This window comes from Ammospiza nelsoni, chromosome 17 (assembly GCF_027579445.1).
Source record: "Ammospiza nelsoni isolate bAmmNel1 chromosome 17, bAmmNel1.pri, whole genome shotgun sequence".
NCBI classification, from domain to species: Eukaryota; Metazoa; Chordata; class Aves; order Passeriformes; family Passerellidae; genus Ammospiza; species Ammospiza nelsoni.
This window is the reverse complement of record NC_080649.1, coordinates 1,320,724-1,336,996: the sequence shown is the minus strand read 5'-3', so window position 1 is coordinate 1,336,996 and position 16,273 is coordinate 1,320,724. Positions and strand designations below refer to the sequence as shown.

Sequence of the window (16,273 nt, the reverse complement as noted above, 5' to 3'; positions counted from 1 at the left end):
GGCTGTCCCCGTGTCCCCTGCCCAGGGTCCCTAATGCTGGCTGGGGTCCGGGAGGGCCGGCCGGGGGGCCGAGTGCTGCACAGCTCGCTTGGTGACGGTGCTGCAGCGCTGCAGGATCTCCTGGGCTGAGGGACGGGCTGGCACCTTGGGGACACCCGCGGCCAGCTCGGGGTCAGCGGGGGGCGGCTCGGCCGTGGAGGGCTCCACGAAGCCGGAGTCGTTCCTGTCCTTGGCACTGAGCTCTGGGCATTTGCTGCTGTGTGTGCCCAGCTCGTGGCTCGGCCCAGGAGAGCTCCTGGCCGGCTCCACCTCGGGCAGGGACCGAGACAATTCGGGTTTCCGGGCCAGCCGGGCGTTCCCGGCGCTGCTGCTGCCCGAGCTCAGGGAGGAGCTGTCCAAGCCCAAATCCAGCCCTGAGGTGGAGCTGGCCTGGGGCAGGGAGCGGGATCTGCTCCTGGCAGAGCTGTGCTCCTCCCGGGAGCTGAGGCTCGGGGTGCAGGTGTGCAGGCTGCAGCTCAGGATGCTCTGGAGCTTGTGGTGAGGGTTCTGGTAGGGCCGGAGGCACAGCGAGGGCATGTAGCCAGTGCAGCCGTTGTACCTGAGGGCAGGGATGGAAAAACACTGAGAAAACCCTTCCAGCACCTCGGGCCAAGGGGAGGGAGCACTTGGGGAGCAGGTCAGTGCTGTACACGGGGTGTGAGGACGGGGAAAGCATCCCCAGCCAAGGACATCCAGCTCTGGGGGGTCCTGTGCATCCCACACAGGAGGAACAGCAAGCAGCTGGGCTTGGGAAAGCCTCACCTGATCAGCCACCAGCCATTGTGGGACGTCCTGAGCACCTCCACGACCACCCCCTGGTTCAGAGAGAGCTCATCTGCCTTCTGGGCCTCGTAGGCCTGCACCACAAAGTACAGACTACCTGCAGAGAGAGGGAAAGGTTGGATTTGCCTTGTGGAGAAAATGCTCTGATCCCTGTGAGAGACCAGCCCAGCTGCAGGGCAGCTGTCCCTCAGAGTGACTGGTTTGCTCAGGGACCCCAGTCTGATCCATTTAAGTTGAATATAAAGAAGTTTTTTTACAAAAAGGGTGTGGAGGCCCTGGAAGAGGTTGCCCAGAGAAGCTGTGGCTGCCCCTGGATCCCTGGAAGTGTCCAAGGCCAGGTTGGACAGGGCTTGGAGCAGCCTGGCACAATGGAAGGTGTTGGGGTTGGAACTGGATGGGCCTTAAGCTCTCTTCCAACCCAAACCAGCCCATGGTTCCATGACCCACAGGTGGTGGCAGAGCCAACCAGAAGAGTCAGAGGTCCAGGCAGGGACTCCAGGCAGTGGGTAAAGTGGTGGCGGTTTGCAGAACTCGTGTTTTGAAGGAGGAACAGACTCACCCTCTTCATCTGAGCTGAAGGCATTCTGGATGTCCTCACAGGCATCAAGCTCTTCCAGGTATGAGGCTGGGAACCAGGCTATCTGCTTGTCTGCATTTTCCACCAGCCACCAGCCTACAAAGAGGAAGAACACCCAGATTTTAACAGCCTGCAAGTCAAGACATGACAATAATCCCTGGGTAGGGGACACAAGGGACAGGAGGGACAAGTGCAAACACCTGAACCCCTGACACTACCTCAGCATTTGCCTAGCTATGAATCCATCTGCCCATCCACCCCAACACTGAATCCTCTCAGACCTACCAGTCATGTCCTTGATGAGCACTTCCACAATCTCCTCCTGAGCCACTGTAAAGGGTTTGTTCTTTGTGTCTTTGGTTTCAAAGGCCTCGATGCAGCGGTAGCTCTGCGACGCCTGAGGGAGGGTGATGGAGAGGGGCTGGGGGCTCTTCTCCCTTCTGAACACTGATGGCATGATCACAGCACTGGAAGGTGAAGGTGCACATCAAAAACTCATGTGAGAGATTGAGTTTAGTATTGATTTTGGTGAAATCATTTCTGCAGTAGGCTGAGAAAAGCTTCAGGCACCAGAAACAAAATTAAAAGCACCCAGCTGAACTGCCCTGGAGTGTACCTGGTGTTTCCCTTCTATCCATATCCCATGACATTTTTGCTTCACCAACAAACAAAAAAATACAATTCATATTTCACACCTGTTTTCAGGGAAGGAGGGATCGAGGTCTTGAGTCTGTGCCTTGAAAAACTGAATCACCTCTTCACCCCGGGAGATTTTCACATCAGTTTTCAGCAGCTCCTGGGAATAGGTTTCCAGCAGTTTCAGGATCTCCAGGCACCTGTTCAGCTTGCCACCCTTCCTCTGCTGCATAGTTATTCCTTCAAAATAACAAGGGCACAGTTGGGAGAGGACAGCAATGGATCTGGGTCCCTGGAGCAGCATCTTTTCCCTGAACAGTGGGTGCCCTCAGACACCACCCTTCCTGCCCAAGCCCAAACTGTACAAAGGCACTGTCCCTCCCTCCCTGCCATTTTAACAGCTCCTGATAGGATTTTTTAACATCTAAGATTTCTCTTTTTTTCACATGTAGCGTTTCAAGAAGTACTAGGTCAATATTTGAAGTGTAGCATTAATTTGCCAAGTGCAGCTATCTATTAGAAAAGCCTTTCTGGGTCATTTTAAGTCTGTACTAGACCCAAACATGATGATGTGACCCAGTGGTGCCATGGCAGGAGCAGTGAGCCCCTGATCTGTTCCAGAGGAAGGTCAGACTCAGAGGCATCAGTGTCTGTCATGGGTATGGCTGTCCCTGATCACTCTTGGGTTTGTTGGTCCATCAGAGATTTGTCCTTACCTTTAAACCTGGGTAAACTCCTCAGTGACCCATTCTCAGTGGGGAATTTTCTCTTCAGCTCTTTCTAAAAGCAAGGAGAAGGAGAGAACAGTGATTCCTCACAGCTGACACATGGCTCGGCTTCTTCCCCTCCCCAGGACAGGAACCTTGAACTTTCAGGAATTGGAAATTCACTTACATGGAATTTCCTAAAGTCTTCAAACGTCCTGTAGATGAGAATGTTGTTCTGATCTGACCAGGACACAAACATCATGTAGTTCTGGGAAAAGAAAAGCAGTTTAATCACAATGTTCAATTTTAGATGCTTCCAGATAATTAGCATTTGCTGTGGCTTAGTTGAGGCTTTTAAAAAAAATTAAATAAAGCATTAAACCTACAAAAATGTTTTTAATTTCATAGTCCCAAATAGGTAATGATTGCTGAAACCAGGAGAATTTTATGGTGACAAAAAGAGAGCAAACCCCAAGATATTAAGCTCATTAAAAACCAAGTCCCCTTATCCTAGACCCCTAGGCTCCAATCCCAATACTATGGGGAATAAGCAAACATACCCCTGGAAGAGTAATTCAAAATCCTCTAGTCTCCCAGTTTGCAAATTATATTTAAGGAAGAAAACAAAGCCAAAAAAAAAAAGAATAAAAATTAAAGTACCTTCTGTTTTCTGCACTGCATGAAGCCCACAGCCTTCACATCCACGGGATATCTGTTAGAGCTCATCTTCCCCACGGCTGCTGCTCCTCCTTCGCGGGGAGCCAGAGGGATGGAGAGGGAAGGATGGGAGAGGGAGGGATGGGAGCTGGAGGGATGAGAGACGGAGGAATGGGAGCTGCAGTGATGGGAGCTGGAGTGATGAGAGACCAAGGGATGGGAGCTGGAGGGATGTGATCTGGAGCGATGGGACCTGGAGGGATGGGACCGGGAGGGATGGGACCGGGAGGGATGGCAGCAGGAGGGATGTGATCTGGAGCAATGGGAGCTGGAGCGATGGGAGCTGGAGCGATGAGAGACAGAGGGATGTGATCTGGAGCGATGGGAGCTGGAGCGATGGGAGACGGAGGGATGTGATCTGGAGCGATGGGAGCTGGAGCGATGGGAGCTGGAGCGATGGGAGCTGGAGTGAGCAGAAATGCAGCTCCAGCCCGACTGCCCAATTTAAATGCCACGGAGCAGGAGGCAGGGCAGAGGTGCTCCCGAGCTTCCTCCTCCGCCCAGGCCGGGCAGAAATTCCCCGATTTGCCAAACTTCGCGTGCCTTTTACCTTTCGCCCCGCTTTGAACATGCAAATGCTGCCGGCTGCAGGAGGGACAGAGTTCAGGGAGCCGAGGAGGAAAACACACTCTGTTATCACATCCTTACTCACCAGTGCCGGGAAGGAAGGCAGGGAAGGGAGCGGGGCTGTTTGCCAGCGCTGGGGCAGAGTAGGTCACAGGGGCTGCAGAACCTGGCCCGAGATGTTTCCGGGACACAGGTGAGGGTTTTATGGCTGTAATACACAACCTGCAGCTCGGGCTGAGCTCACTCCAGCCCCAAAGGCTGATTTAGAACGTGGGTCGTAAAACACAGATCAAGCACCATTAAATGTGAGTAATATTTGTTGCAAATATTTTTCCTTCTTTGTCCCACCTGCCGAGTTACTTTAAATAGATTTCAGGCAGTTTTATCAGTAACTCCATTGAGATGCCGATGTAATGAACAGACACATTCCCAGGATGTAACTAAAAGACTGAAAGCTCCTCAGGTGTAAATAGGTGATGGAAATTCATCTCTGAGTGCTCTGCCCTGTGTGCAGCCAGGTGTCCACACCCTCCCAGGGCAGCCAGCAGCTCTTCCTAAGGAGCAGCTCCACTGCCCAGGGGCTCAGCAGCAGAGATAATTCCAGCCTTGGCCAGCCTGTCCTCTCCCTGAACCTCAGGGCTGATGGGCACCGAGTGATCAAAGCGCCTCTTCTTTGATAAAGCCTCAATTGGACCATTCTCACTATAATTATCTTTATCATTATCATTATTGGAACCCAAACTGAGAGGCTCAGCCGTGCCTCCCTTTCATTTCCCAGCTACACCTGGTGTCTCAAACCCTCAGCAATGGCTACAGATGATTTTTCATCTACCAAACCATCCCCCCCAGAACTGGAACAGGGAGCCAAACCAGATTCCTTCTGGAAAATACAGTCAGGAGGGTCTTGGTTTGTGATCCATGAGCAAGGGAGGCTGCTCCCACACAGCAGGGCAGCAGTTTCCGGAGACAAAGAAAGCAGGTTTATTGCAGTTGGATTTATTGCTGCTGGATATCTGACCTGCATTAAAAAGGGAAAGTTATCCAAAGAGCACTTTGGTTCAGTGTGGATTTTGGAGAGAAAATCTGTCCCACAGCACCTCCAAGGCATTTCCTGGCTCAGGAAGCTGCACAGGAGCTGCCCTGTGAAAAAGGGATCTGGAGCAGCTCCCTGCCCTCCACAGCCCTGGAATCAGACCCTCCATCCTCTTGTTACAAATCCTCCAGCCAAACCATGCGCTGGTAAATCTCCCCAAATCACAGAGTGAGGATTTTATGGAGTGAGAGGAAATCACTTCATCCAGCAGACTTATTTAGAAAGTTCCAGTCTCTGAGGTGCCAAAACCCTTTGCTGACTCCATGTCCTCAAACCTGCACTCCTTGGCTTCTCCTGGGCAGCCAAGCCAGGGCCAAGCTCCCCCTCATGTGGCTCTGTTAAGTGGCTCTTGGAAATATCTGGGACCAAGACTCCCAGTGAAACACCTTGGCTTGGTTTCCTGTCTCAGAGTAAACACAAACCACGATGTATTTCCAAGAATGTAACGGTTTCAGCATGTTTATCCTGACTGGGAAAAGCCAAAGACAAGGAAAGCCTTGGAGGAGCTGCAGGATGAGGAGACAGCTGGGGAGGCTCAGAGAGCACCTTGATCTGAGGATGCCATAAAAACCAGAAGAGTAGGAAATGGCCTTGGTTTTGCTGTATTTCATCATTCTCAGGGAATTCAAGCAGAAAGGGGGTGTGGAAAACATCTAATGGAATATTACAACTGGAAGGTGAAGCTACACAGGGGTTTCCAAGTCACCCAAGGCAGAAGGACCAGCCCTGCAGCTTGGAGAGCTGATCTTCTGGAAAAGATTGGACTGACTGGAGCTTGCTGGTGACTGCGGTGTTGTATAAATCCAAATATGACCAAAACTGCTCAAAACTTAATAACTGGTTATTGAGAAAATGTTTTGTGGAAGTGAAGGTCTCTGTGACACAGAACTGAGGTGCAGGGAGGGGAGGGGGAAAGCCTGCCACTCCTCTGAGACACCAACACCTCTGGAGTCACCTGCAGGGCCCAGCTCCAGCTCTGCAGCTGTCACAGCAGTATCGGTGTCCCAGCGGTGTCAAGTGTGATGTCACGAAACTGCCAGCTCCAGGATGACCTCAGGAGCCACGTCACCTCTGCAGTGACACTGCCCATGAAGCTGGAAGGAGGCTGGGCCAGATGGCCTTGGATGGGCACAGTGCTCCTCAAAGCTCTCCACAGCTCCCAGCCATGGCAGGACCCATTGGCAAGGATGGGTCACCCACCAGCAGAGGCCACAACTCCACTGCTCTGCTGGATGCATTTGGACTCGCTTATAAAAAACAAGACAAACATTGTTTTTCCGGCATTATCAAGTTTACTTTGTGTTTTCTACAGTTCCCATGTCATCCTGCCATAAATCAGTGCCTCTCGTGGGTAATAATTAATGGCAGGGGAGGAGGGGGCTGCCCAGAAAAAGTGATACTCAGCAGGAATTACTGGATGCTGCTGTTTCATCATCGATATTTATTTACACAGCTCTGAGGGCAGCAGTTAATTTTCCTTTAGTTGTTTTACAAGGTACCAAAGAGATCATAAATTAACAGGCAATATGCAGGAGTGCACTGCCCAGCTTTGCCAAGATACAGGACACACAGATTTTTCCACAATGACTCCCATAATTTTGCAGTCTGCTCCAAGAGAGCCTCCTGCACCCCACCAAGGTGCAGCTCTGCTGCTCAAGGGGCATCACTCCAGCCACAAACAGCTCCTCTGGGGACAGAAACATGTTTGTGTCACAGCAGGTGACTAAGGCACTGTCACAGGGAGTCACACCAGGCTGCCTGCCCCACATTGCCCACGGCTGGGAAGATGAAGGAGGTCACCCAGAGGCTGGAGGAAGGCCCCAGAGTCACCAGGGCTGTCCCACTGAGTATTTCCATTCCAAGATCAGCCTCATTCCATGACAAATAAACACTGATGCTCTCTTTTCTATTCATTTCAGTGTGGATGAGGAGTAACTTCAGCAGAAGCAGAACTGAGTGCACAGATGCTCGGGGGCAGCCAAAGGCAGCTCCTCTCCAGCTCCTCCTGAGCCATTTTCCAGGTCCAACAAGAAACAGCCTTGTCCCAAATGCTTGGAGAGGAGCAGCTGTGTCCTGAACATCTGTCCCACACACACAGGTTGTGTCTGGGCTGCTGAGTGACCTGTGCCCCTCATGGCTGACGATGTGTGGGACTGTGCATCAGGGATTTCTCCTTCTATGGCCGGCCCAGGAAAGGCAAAGAGAGGAAAAGTCCTCAAACCACCCTCAGGACACTGCAGCTGCAAGGAAGAGATACAGAAAGGAGCTGTGGGCACAGCCAAGGGGGCCTGGAACAAAGCTGGTGGAAAAGCTTCATCTTTCCCTTGCTCACCTTCAGGATCAAAACCTGCCCTTTACTTTTCTTGAAGGTCACCTGTGATGACACATGACCTATCAGCACCTTTAATGAAAAGCCCAGATGCTAAAAGCCGATTTTAAAAGTACAAAGAGGTTTTAGACTTTTAATAAATAGAGAAACAGACCTTTATTTAAAAAGAATAATGAAAACCCAGACACTGGAGTTGACAAAAGTCTCCTTCACATCACGAACAAAGGGAGCAGTTGAACTTTCACACAGGCTGGGATGAGAAATTTTGCAGTAACTAATCCAGAAGAAAGTATTTCATTTTATCCTAATTCCAGCAGCTGCTGTAGGCACTAAAGCATTTCTCTGTGGCAGACCCAATTCAGGAAGCCTTTGAGCCCAGGGAGCCGCTCAGCCCTTTCCCACTCCATCACAGGAGCTTCCCAAGGAGCACATCCCTCCTCAGTGCAGGGGGTCACTCACTCCTCACAGGCAGCTTTATTTCAGGATCCAAAATCTCAGCATCGCATCAAACTCCCTCAAACCTCACTCCTGAGGTGTCATTTTCTTTGCAAAGCCCTTGGGATGGCCCTGTCCAGCCCAAGGGGAGCTCTGCCCGTCTCAGGAGCTTTGTTCGCTGCCTGGGGCACGCACAGCGGACGGGCTCTTGTTTACCAAGCACTTGTTGAAATAATTTCCTTGTTGTTTTATAAAAGTGACATGTTTTCCTAAGGTTATGCAAAATACAAAAGCGTGATTCGAGAAGGAATCTTCCAGAAAGGGTGAGAATGTAACTTAAGCTGCTTCAAGAAGAGGAGGTTCCCTGAATTATGTTTTTTGAAAAAGCTGTGTTTGATGAGTGCATAGCATGAGGGCAGAGCTTTGTGGATGTGCTGTGACCCAGAAATGAGATGTGAAGGCAGAAGAAAAGCAGGATGGAGTTTCCAAGGACGTTTGAGGCTCTGCAGGGCTCAGCCTGCCCTACACATTCCAAAATCTGGTGGGAGAAAATCCCAGCAACACCAGTACAGCCAACAGCAAGCGCAGCAAGCACGAGTGAACATGAAGAAATACTGTTTGCACTTGGGGAAAATCTGTTCTTACATCACGCTAAATATAGTAAATTGATCGGAGACAGGACCGTTGTGTTCCTTCCAGATTAGTCAGAGATGCTTATCCCACTCTTTCCCTTTCCTCATTCCCCACGGCCATCGAGGAGCAGAGCAGGCAAAGCCTGATCTCTTCTGGGGATTTCACCAGCTAAATGTCCACCTGCATTTCAGAGCAAAGACAGCAACTTGTGTTCCTTGGCCCCTCCAGAAACCAGGGAAAACCAGATCCAATCTTCCTTCACTCAAAAGCCTGGTGGGAGAAGAGCAATGTGGAAGGGATTGTTCTTTCATTTAGGTTTAATTCTTAATGAGTCCAAACATGGCAACTGTTACCTGAGGAAAACCTCTCCCACCGAAGGAGATTTCCTGTTGAATTCCTTTGACCTTCTTCTGGAAAAAAGGAATTATCCCAAGTCGGGGGCCACTCTCCTATTGCAAAGCCAAGAGGAACAGGAGCTCCTCACTGAAGACTTTGTTTTTCAAGAGCACAAAAGGAACGCCCAGTTTTGCTGTGTTTATCCTCAGAATGGATGAACTGATTCCAGGGAAGCTCAGGGTGGGTCTGGGAAGGAGGAGATAGATTAGAGCATGACACAAACAGAAATAATAAATAATTTGGTTTTCTCCTCTGCCCCTGCCATCACCATTCCTCATGGATTCTCATTTTAATCAGCAGAAGGACCTACACATAAAAATGGCACCAACTTTAAAAGAACAAACTCAGTGTCGGGTGTAGGTGCCCAGATTTGAGCAAGGCAGTGCCTTGTGCTGTCCTTCAGACTGTTCTGAACACATTTCAACAGTTCTGGATGGATCTGATCTGACACACCTCACCCATTCCCTGGCAGGGGGCTGCAGGCTTCTTCGTGATATCTGAGGGATAAATTCATGCTTTGGGGAAATTTTGCAGGTGATAAAGTTCTTCTACGCAGGCAGAGAGGATCAATATGATTCACATACCTAGAAATAAACGTCTTTTTTGTTGTTGTTGCTATTTCCTAGTTGGCTGTAATTTCTCAAGCGAGTCTATGACTAATTCCTGGTGCTGGTTTATCACTGGTCAGACTTTCAGCTCATACTCTTACCTGTAAATACACGACAGCTTCCTGCTGTATTGTAGGAATACAACCCAGGCTGCTCCAAACCCCATCCAGCCTGGCCTTGGGCACTGCCAGGGATCCAGGGACAGCCACAGCGGCTCTGGGCACCTGTGCCAGGGCCTGCCCACCCTCACAGGGAAGGATTGCTCCCCAGAATTGAATTTGTGTGAGGAGTTTGTTTGGTAACAGGTTCTAGCACACCCCAGCTCCTAAATCAGTGCTGGGAGCAGAGGGTTGGGTGGGTTAGGGCTGTCCAAAGGGGAGCAGGAGGGAATGTTCCCTCATCCTTCCTCGGCTCTGCACCACATTCCTTCCTTTGGATGGAAATCATTTGGCTCTGCACTTGGATTCAATTAGAGACAGTTAAGTGAATTTCCTTGCTCTGACTTCATTTGGAGCATTTCTCTATTTTTTAAACTTTGAAATCATAGCTGATGCTGGAGGTGATGGCAAGTGGAGAAAATTGGGAGGACCTTTTCCTAAAGAGTCAGCTCTGCTGCTAGAGCTGAGCAGGAAATGGGCAAGGGGAGCAATGTGGAGCACAAATCTCTGTAACCAACAGCCTCCTTCAAGGCCTTTCCTTTTCAATAAAAATGCTGATGTTTTAACTGAATCCGTAAATTAAATCACAATCAAGGAAGCAAAGTCTGCTAACGGTCAAACCAGGAGATTGCTGTGACTTGGAAACATCTCTGTGCCTGTTTAATTGCTTGACGACCAAACAATAAAGCTCTAGAGGAAATTCCCTCAGTATCTCATTCTCTTTTTTCCTGACTTTACAAAAATTAATGAGGTCATGAGCATCAGTTAAAACATTTATTGGTGGGCAAGGAAAACAGACATAAAAATGTTGCTGTCCCTACTTGATCTTTTTTTTGCGTGTGAGATTTATCTTTACAGTTGTCTACGACTTTAAACAAAGCCATTCCAGCAGCTCCTACCAGTTACTCACGTGTCTTCTCCCTGCCTCACAAAAATCAGCAAATAAGTATTCCCAAGAAACTGCAAATAAATAAAAATAAAGGCGCACTGGTAAATAGAGACCCCAAGATGGAGATCCAGACCATCAGCTCAGTGCTCCACAGAGCAGGAACAGCTCAGCCATTTCCACATGAAACACAAGTGTTGAAGTATTTTTGAGGGCAAGTCTTTGAGGTATTTCTCTAAAATGAGGCTTTTTCTAATACACATTTTACACCCCACTGTGTTAAATAAATCGCATATATATTTTTTTCATTTATATTTTAATATATATATATTTATATATATATTTTAAATGTTGGTCCAGCTCCATCCTGGACATAGATTTGTTTGCATTAAACAAAATAATCATATTTTTCACTTGACCTACAGGTGATGAACAGGAGAAAACTTGAAGTGGATACAAAATTCATATTGCTCATTGTAGGACACTTGTGGCTCTCAAACCTTTAAGAGCATGACAGAATCAAGCCAAAAAGAAGGATGTTAGCAAGTCTGTGCTGCTCTCCAAGTTTTCACTCTCTGACCTCTATTAGGAATTTTGTAAGGCCACAGCTAATTAACATTTCCCAGGGGTGAAAGAGCAAGCTCCAAAGTCTGATGCCAGGCTGGACAGTTGCCCAGGTTACCACCCTCATGTGCTCACAAGCCTGTGGCTCTTTGGGAATAAAAGAAAAAATGCTAAATTTCCACTCAAGACCCAGGCCCTGAGACCAGGTTTGGCTCTCCATCACCCCAAAGAGCCCAGCCACTCCCAGACAGTGCCTGCCCTGGTGTGACCCATGCCAACGCTCCCAGAAAGAGGAAAATCCTCCCTCAGTATGGATTTACAAGCATGTGACAGGTGTTAAAAACATGGAGAACTTCATATGGGCGTGTTGCTATAAAGGAGCACAAGATGAATGGAGTTATCCACTTGTTTGTCCATAAAATCGCCCTGTTGATTGTATGAGTCTGCTGGAGATAACGCTGAGGTGCCCGTCAGCACCGCTGGCACGAAGGAGAGCTGCTGTGTGCCATGGGCTCTGCCACACACAGTATCTTCATCCCACAATAGTGGAGTTTGGAAGAGATCACCCAGTGCAGCCCCTGGCCAGGCCAGGTCACTGACCAGGCCCAGCTCCTGCAGTCTCTCCTCATCAAAGAGATACTACAGACCCCATAGGAACACATATTTATACGTATTTTTGTGCTCATTTGGGAGGGCTATAGGAGGGGAACTGCTTTTTGACACCCACTGAAGGGACATGTCCGAGCCCCCTCACACTCTCGGGGGGATCATGGCTGAGCCCCCTCACACTCTCGGGGGGATCATGGCTGAGCCCCTCACACTCTCAGGGGGGATCAATGCAGAGTCCCTCACACCCACCGGGGAGATCAATGTAGAGCCCCTTCACACCCTCGGGGGGATCATGGCCGACCCCCCTCACACAGAGGGGAGGCAGAGGGAGACCCCCTTCCGCCTCCCGCTGTGTGGGTGAGCACAGCTCCACCACACCCCAAGGGCGATGTGAAGCGAAAATCGAGGATGCACAGACGGGAGTATCGTGTTCTCCTCACACACGACACTTAAACACAGAGCTTGCTGCTGTTTTTTTGGTAAAAACACACCAGGAATGGCACTCGGGCGCGTGCTGGGTCCCAGCCCCCTCACGCCGCCCGGGCGTGAATGGTGCCGCCCCGGCCCGTCCTGCACCGCGGCGCCATCATGGCGGCGCCCAGTGAGGGCCGTGCGGGTCGGGGCTACGAGCCCTTCCCGGGCACCGACAGCGGCTCCTTCTCCTTCGCCGTCCCGCAGGGTGAGACGGAAGAGACACCCAAGAAGCCATGCCGAGCCTGCATGGATTTCAAGAGCTGGTTCCGCCACCAGAGGAAGCAGATGGGTCCGGGCACCGCGGTGAGGCGCGGCGGGAACTCTCCCTGGGGCCCCTGGCGACCCCCAGTCCCTGCCGCGCTCCCTCCGTCCTCCATCCTGCCCCCGCAAGTGGGACGAGGCTGGGTGTTCCCTTCAGGGTGTGAAGGAGCCGGGGACAGGGCTCCCTTCAGTGGGAATGGGAAAGGAGTCCCCATCTTATCCCTGGGGGTGAGGGGCGCTGCCATTGCCCCCGCTGAGGGTGTGAGGGGGCTCTGCCATGTTCCGTGAGGCTGTGAAAGGGTCCTTGCCTTGTCCCCTCAGAAGGTGTGAGGGAGACTTTGCCATGTCCCTCAGAAGGTGTGAGGGGGCTCTGCCATGACCTCAGAAGGGATGTGAAGGACCTGTTCCCCCAGCTCACCTTCCCACCTAGCACAAAAGGGCTGTTTCCCCACCCGCCCCGGTGTCCCCTCACACCCCTCTGTCCCCTGCAGGAGGCGAAAGAGCCCCCTCGGGACTGTCCCCTGGACATCGAGCAGCTGGGCCGCAGCACCTGGGCCTTCCTGCACACCATGGCTGCCTACTACCCTGACCGGCCCACCGGGACGCAGCAGAAGGAGATGAGGGACTTCATCAACCTCTTCTCCAAGTTCTACCCCTGCAAGCACTGCGCAGAGGACCTGAGGGAGAGGTGAGTGGGAAAACCCTCAGAGGGTTTTTTCAGGATCTGGGGAAAGGTGAGTTTTCTCAGTGGGTTTTTTGAGACTCTGAAGGACAGGTGAGTGGCCTCAGCAGGTTGTCTGAAGATCTGAGAAAAGGTGAGTTTCCTCAGTAGGTTTTTTTGAAGATCTGAGGGAAAGGTGAGTTTCCTCAGTGGGTTTTTTGAAGATCTGAGGGAAAGGTGAGTTTCCTCAGTGGGTTTTTTGAAGATCTGAGGGAAAGGTAAGTAGCCTCAGCATCTCATTGTGCTGGAGGGGCTTGCCAGAAGTGCTGGGCTGCAGCAGATAGTTTGCATATCAGCAGCTCTTCCTGCACTTGGGGATTGTAGCTACCTGAACTGGTTTCTTCCGTTATTGCATCAATCACAGATGCACTTACTCAAAAAACAAACACCTGTCCTCATGCTGTTGGATTCTTTGCTGCCTCCAAGGCTTCCCTGAGGCGATTTTGGAGTTTTCTGATTCAAAATGGGCTTGTGAACAGTTATAGAATTAGACTGGGATAATTTTCAGGAGACAAGTGTTCTTCTACCCTCTAAAATGCCCTGTATTGGCAATCTGAGTAGTGGAGGCAAGGGCTGAAATGGGCTGATGTGTTTGATTTGGTTTGGGATGAGATGATCTTTAAAGTCCATTCCAACCCAAACCATTCTGGGATTCTGTGGTAAGGTTTTCTGCTGCTCTCAGCTTCTTTCTCAGAAGTTTCCACTGATTTGTTTCCCATTCCCGTTTGCAGATTACGGACGAACCAACCCGACACGAGCACCAGGAGAAACTTCTCCCGGTGGCTGTGTCTGCTCCACAACGAGGTGAACAGGAAGCTGGGCAAGTCGGAATTCGACTGCTCCCGTGTGGATGAGCGCTGGAGGGATGGCTGGAAGGATGGCAGCTGTGATTAACCCACAGGGACTGCTCTGGGAATCCAGCAGAGCAGTGCAGTCCCTGTGGGGTTGCTGCAGGGACAGAGGGAGTCAATAACTCTGTTTGTGTGGGACTGATTCAGAGCTGATCCAATGCCAAAAGGAGAATTGAAGATCCTAGCCCAATGATATTTTGATAAGTAATGGTACCTGAGGGGTTGAGGCTGCCAGAAAACTCTGAGATTGGGTCACTGACAAACTCATTTCATGACGACATTTCCTGATTTTGGGGGCATTTGCTTATTTCTGTAGCTAGAGTTAATTTTCCCTGAATGCAGTGATGTTCTCCAAGGCGTTGCCTGATGTTTTAGAAAATACATCTGATTAAATGTCACTTTAATTTCAGTTGTTTTGATAGAGAAAACTCATGCTGGGTTTTGTGCCAAGTCTGTACCCCTGGATTTCTCTTTCCAGCATCTCCAACATGTGTTGTTACTCTTTTGTCCAGTTCCCTTGGTAAAAGTCCTGAGGGCAAGTACATTTAATTTAAACACTAAAATATGGAGCCCAGATTTCTCAATTTGGTTTTGTATTTCAACTTAACATGTCAGAGGACACAACAGAGTCACAATAATTTCAAGTTCTTCACGTAGGTGACGATCTCATCCCTTCCTGCACTCCTGCCTGGGAGAGGTTTGCACAAACCCTGACAGCAACAGGTTTTTTTTTTCCTTCCCTGCTTCCTGATAAGGTTTTCTTGTCTGTTTTATTGAGCTTCCTTATCTCATGCCCTACAGCACACCTGTGAATTTAGCCTTGGAGTTTTTGGCAAGTTTTGACTGGAAAGTTTCATGGTGCTGCTGAAACTAGAGCAGAGGCACCTCTTATCTGAACCTTTGGTTCTCACACCACTCTGTGGGCTCCTTAGTGGTTAGAGAACCAGGAACACCTCTGGACACATTTTAATATTTTGTGGCACACTCAAGGCCTTTCAAGTCAGATCTGTTAAATTAATGTGAGACTTTTATGGACTGATGATTTCTGAAACTTCTGTGTCGTAACATTTCTAAACACAAACCCAAATGAACTGATAACGAGACACTGCATGAAGAGTGTGATTGAAGGTGCCACTCAGGCAATTAAAAGTGCTCAGAAAATTTCCCTACCAGCATGTTGAGGTTCTTAGAACAAATAAACCTCAGCTCTTGGGTTTTGTCTTTTGGTAATAAACTCAGTCCCCAAAACAAAGCCTGTTGGGATCCACTAGAGGGGAAAGGACCAACAAAAGGGCAGCCCTCCCCTTTTTGCAGGTAGGACCCATCTGACTCAGTTCTGTCAGGACACTTTTAGCAGAGGGAGGTGTGGGCAGGCATCTCCCTGTGGGTTTGGTTGTGCTGAAGCAGGAATTCTGTGTTCCTCCTTTCCAATCTGCCCTCCACTGTTGTGTGTGACAGTGTCCTCGCCCACGGAGCAGATGAGGAGATTTCTCCCTCGTTTGTTTCGGTGTAAACGAGCAGGTTGGTGAAACACCTGCCCATCCTTTGTCACCCTCATCTGCCAGGGGCCCAGGCTGGGGAGTTGCACTGCCCTGGGCCAGCAGGGACACGGAGCCTCCCAGCACTCCTGTCCATCCCTGAGTGCAGAGGGGAAAGTGAGGGTGTACCCAGCACCTTCTGGTCACTTTGTGTCCTTCAGGGAGGTGGTGCTGCAGTGCAGGAGGAAAAGCTCTCCTGTCCTGGCAGAGCTTGGGAACAGCCTTCAAGCTGAGTCTGTGTCTTTAGCAAATCCTGCCCAAAAATGAGGCCACCAGCTGTAGCCAGGATGCTTTTAGGGCAGTTTCTATCTTTACCAAGTGGCCATTTGATAAAATCTCTGCTTGCACTTTGTTCTCTCATTGTTTTGGCTTGGCAGAAGAGCTCTGATGTAGTTGTTTCTCAGGCATATCCTCAGCTCTGTGGACTTGACCATGTGAGGATTGGGGGAATTTGTTCTGCTGCTTGTTTGTACCACAAGTTTTAGTCTTGGGTAAGGAATTTCCTTTGGAGGTCCTCATACTCGTGTACAGAAAATTGTGACTTCTTTGCTAATTGCACTTGATTAAATCTAGTTTTAAAACATCTCTGTATTCAAATTGTATTTCCTGTTGATGTAAAAATAATAAAGCAACTGAGTTCACTCCTGGCTCGCTCCTGCTGCATGGGATCTTAGGAAAAGGGGTCATGCTG

At 49.9% G+C, this 16,273-nt stretch overlaps 2 protein-coding genes across 2 annotated transcripts; one reads left to right on the top strand and one right to left on the bottom strand.

Annotated features, from left to right (window-relative positions):
• Positions 1-30: 30 nt before the first annotated feature.
• On the bottom strand, positions 31-3,004 carry NOXO1 (NADPH oxidase organizer 1). The gene is made up of 7 exons (XM_059484653.1): positions 2,930-3,004; positions 2,715-2,815; positions 2,095-2,346; positions 1,685-1,866; positions 1,382-1,495; positions 802-919; positions 31-598 (listed from the first exon to the last, which is right to left on the bottom strand). The coding sequence occupies exons 1-7, from the start codon at positions 3,002-3,004 to the stop codon at positions 31-33; spliced, it is 1,410 nt and encodes a 469-aa protein (XP_059340636.1).
• Positions 3,005-12,286: 9,282 nt separating this feature from the next.
• On the top strand, positions 12,287-16,223 carry GFER (growth factor, augmenter of liver regeneration). The gene is made up of 3 exons (XM_059484613.1): positions 12,287-12,514; positions 12,964-13,160; positions 13,925-16,223. The coding sequence occupies exons 1-3, from the start codon at positions 12,287-12,289 to the stop codon at positions 14,085-14,087; spliced, it is 588 nt and encodes a 195-aa protein (XP_059340596.1). The 3' UTR covers positions 14,088-16,223.
• The last annotated feature ends 50 nt before the right edge of the window (positions 16,224-16,273 follow it).

Coding starts and splice junctions, on each gene's coding strand:
- NOXO1 (XM_059484653.1), bottom strand. CDS start 3,004: ATGATGTTTGTGTCCTGGTCAGATCAGAACAACATTCTCATCTACAGG. Junction 2,347..2,714: donor ATGGACCAACAAACCCAAGA/GTGATCAGGGAC, acceptor CCCACTGTTCAG/GGAAAAGATGCTGCTCCAGG. Junction 920..1,381: donor CTTCAGCTCAGATGAAGAGG/GTGAGTCTGTTC, acceptor CTCTCTCTGCAG/GTAGTCTGTACTTTGTGGTG.
- GFER (XM_059484613.1), top strand. CDS start 12,287: ATGGTGCCGCCCCGGCCCGTCCTGCACCGCGGCGCCATCATGGCGGCG. Junction 12,515..12,963: donor AGATGGGTCCGGGCACCGCG/GTGAGGCGCGGC, acceptor TGTCCCCTGCAG/GAGGCGAAAGAGCCCCCTCG. Junction 13,161..13,924: donor GCAGAGGACCTGAGGGAGAG/GTGAGTGGGAAA, acceptor TCCCGTTTGCAG/ATTACGGACGAACCAACCCG.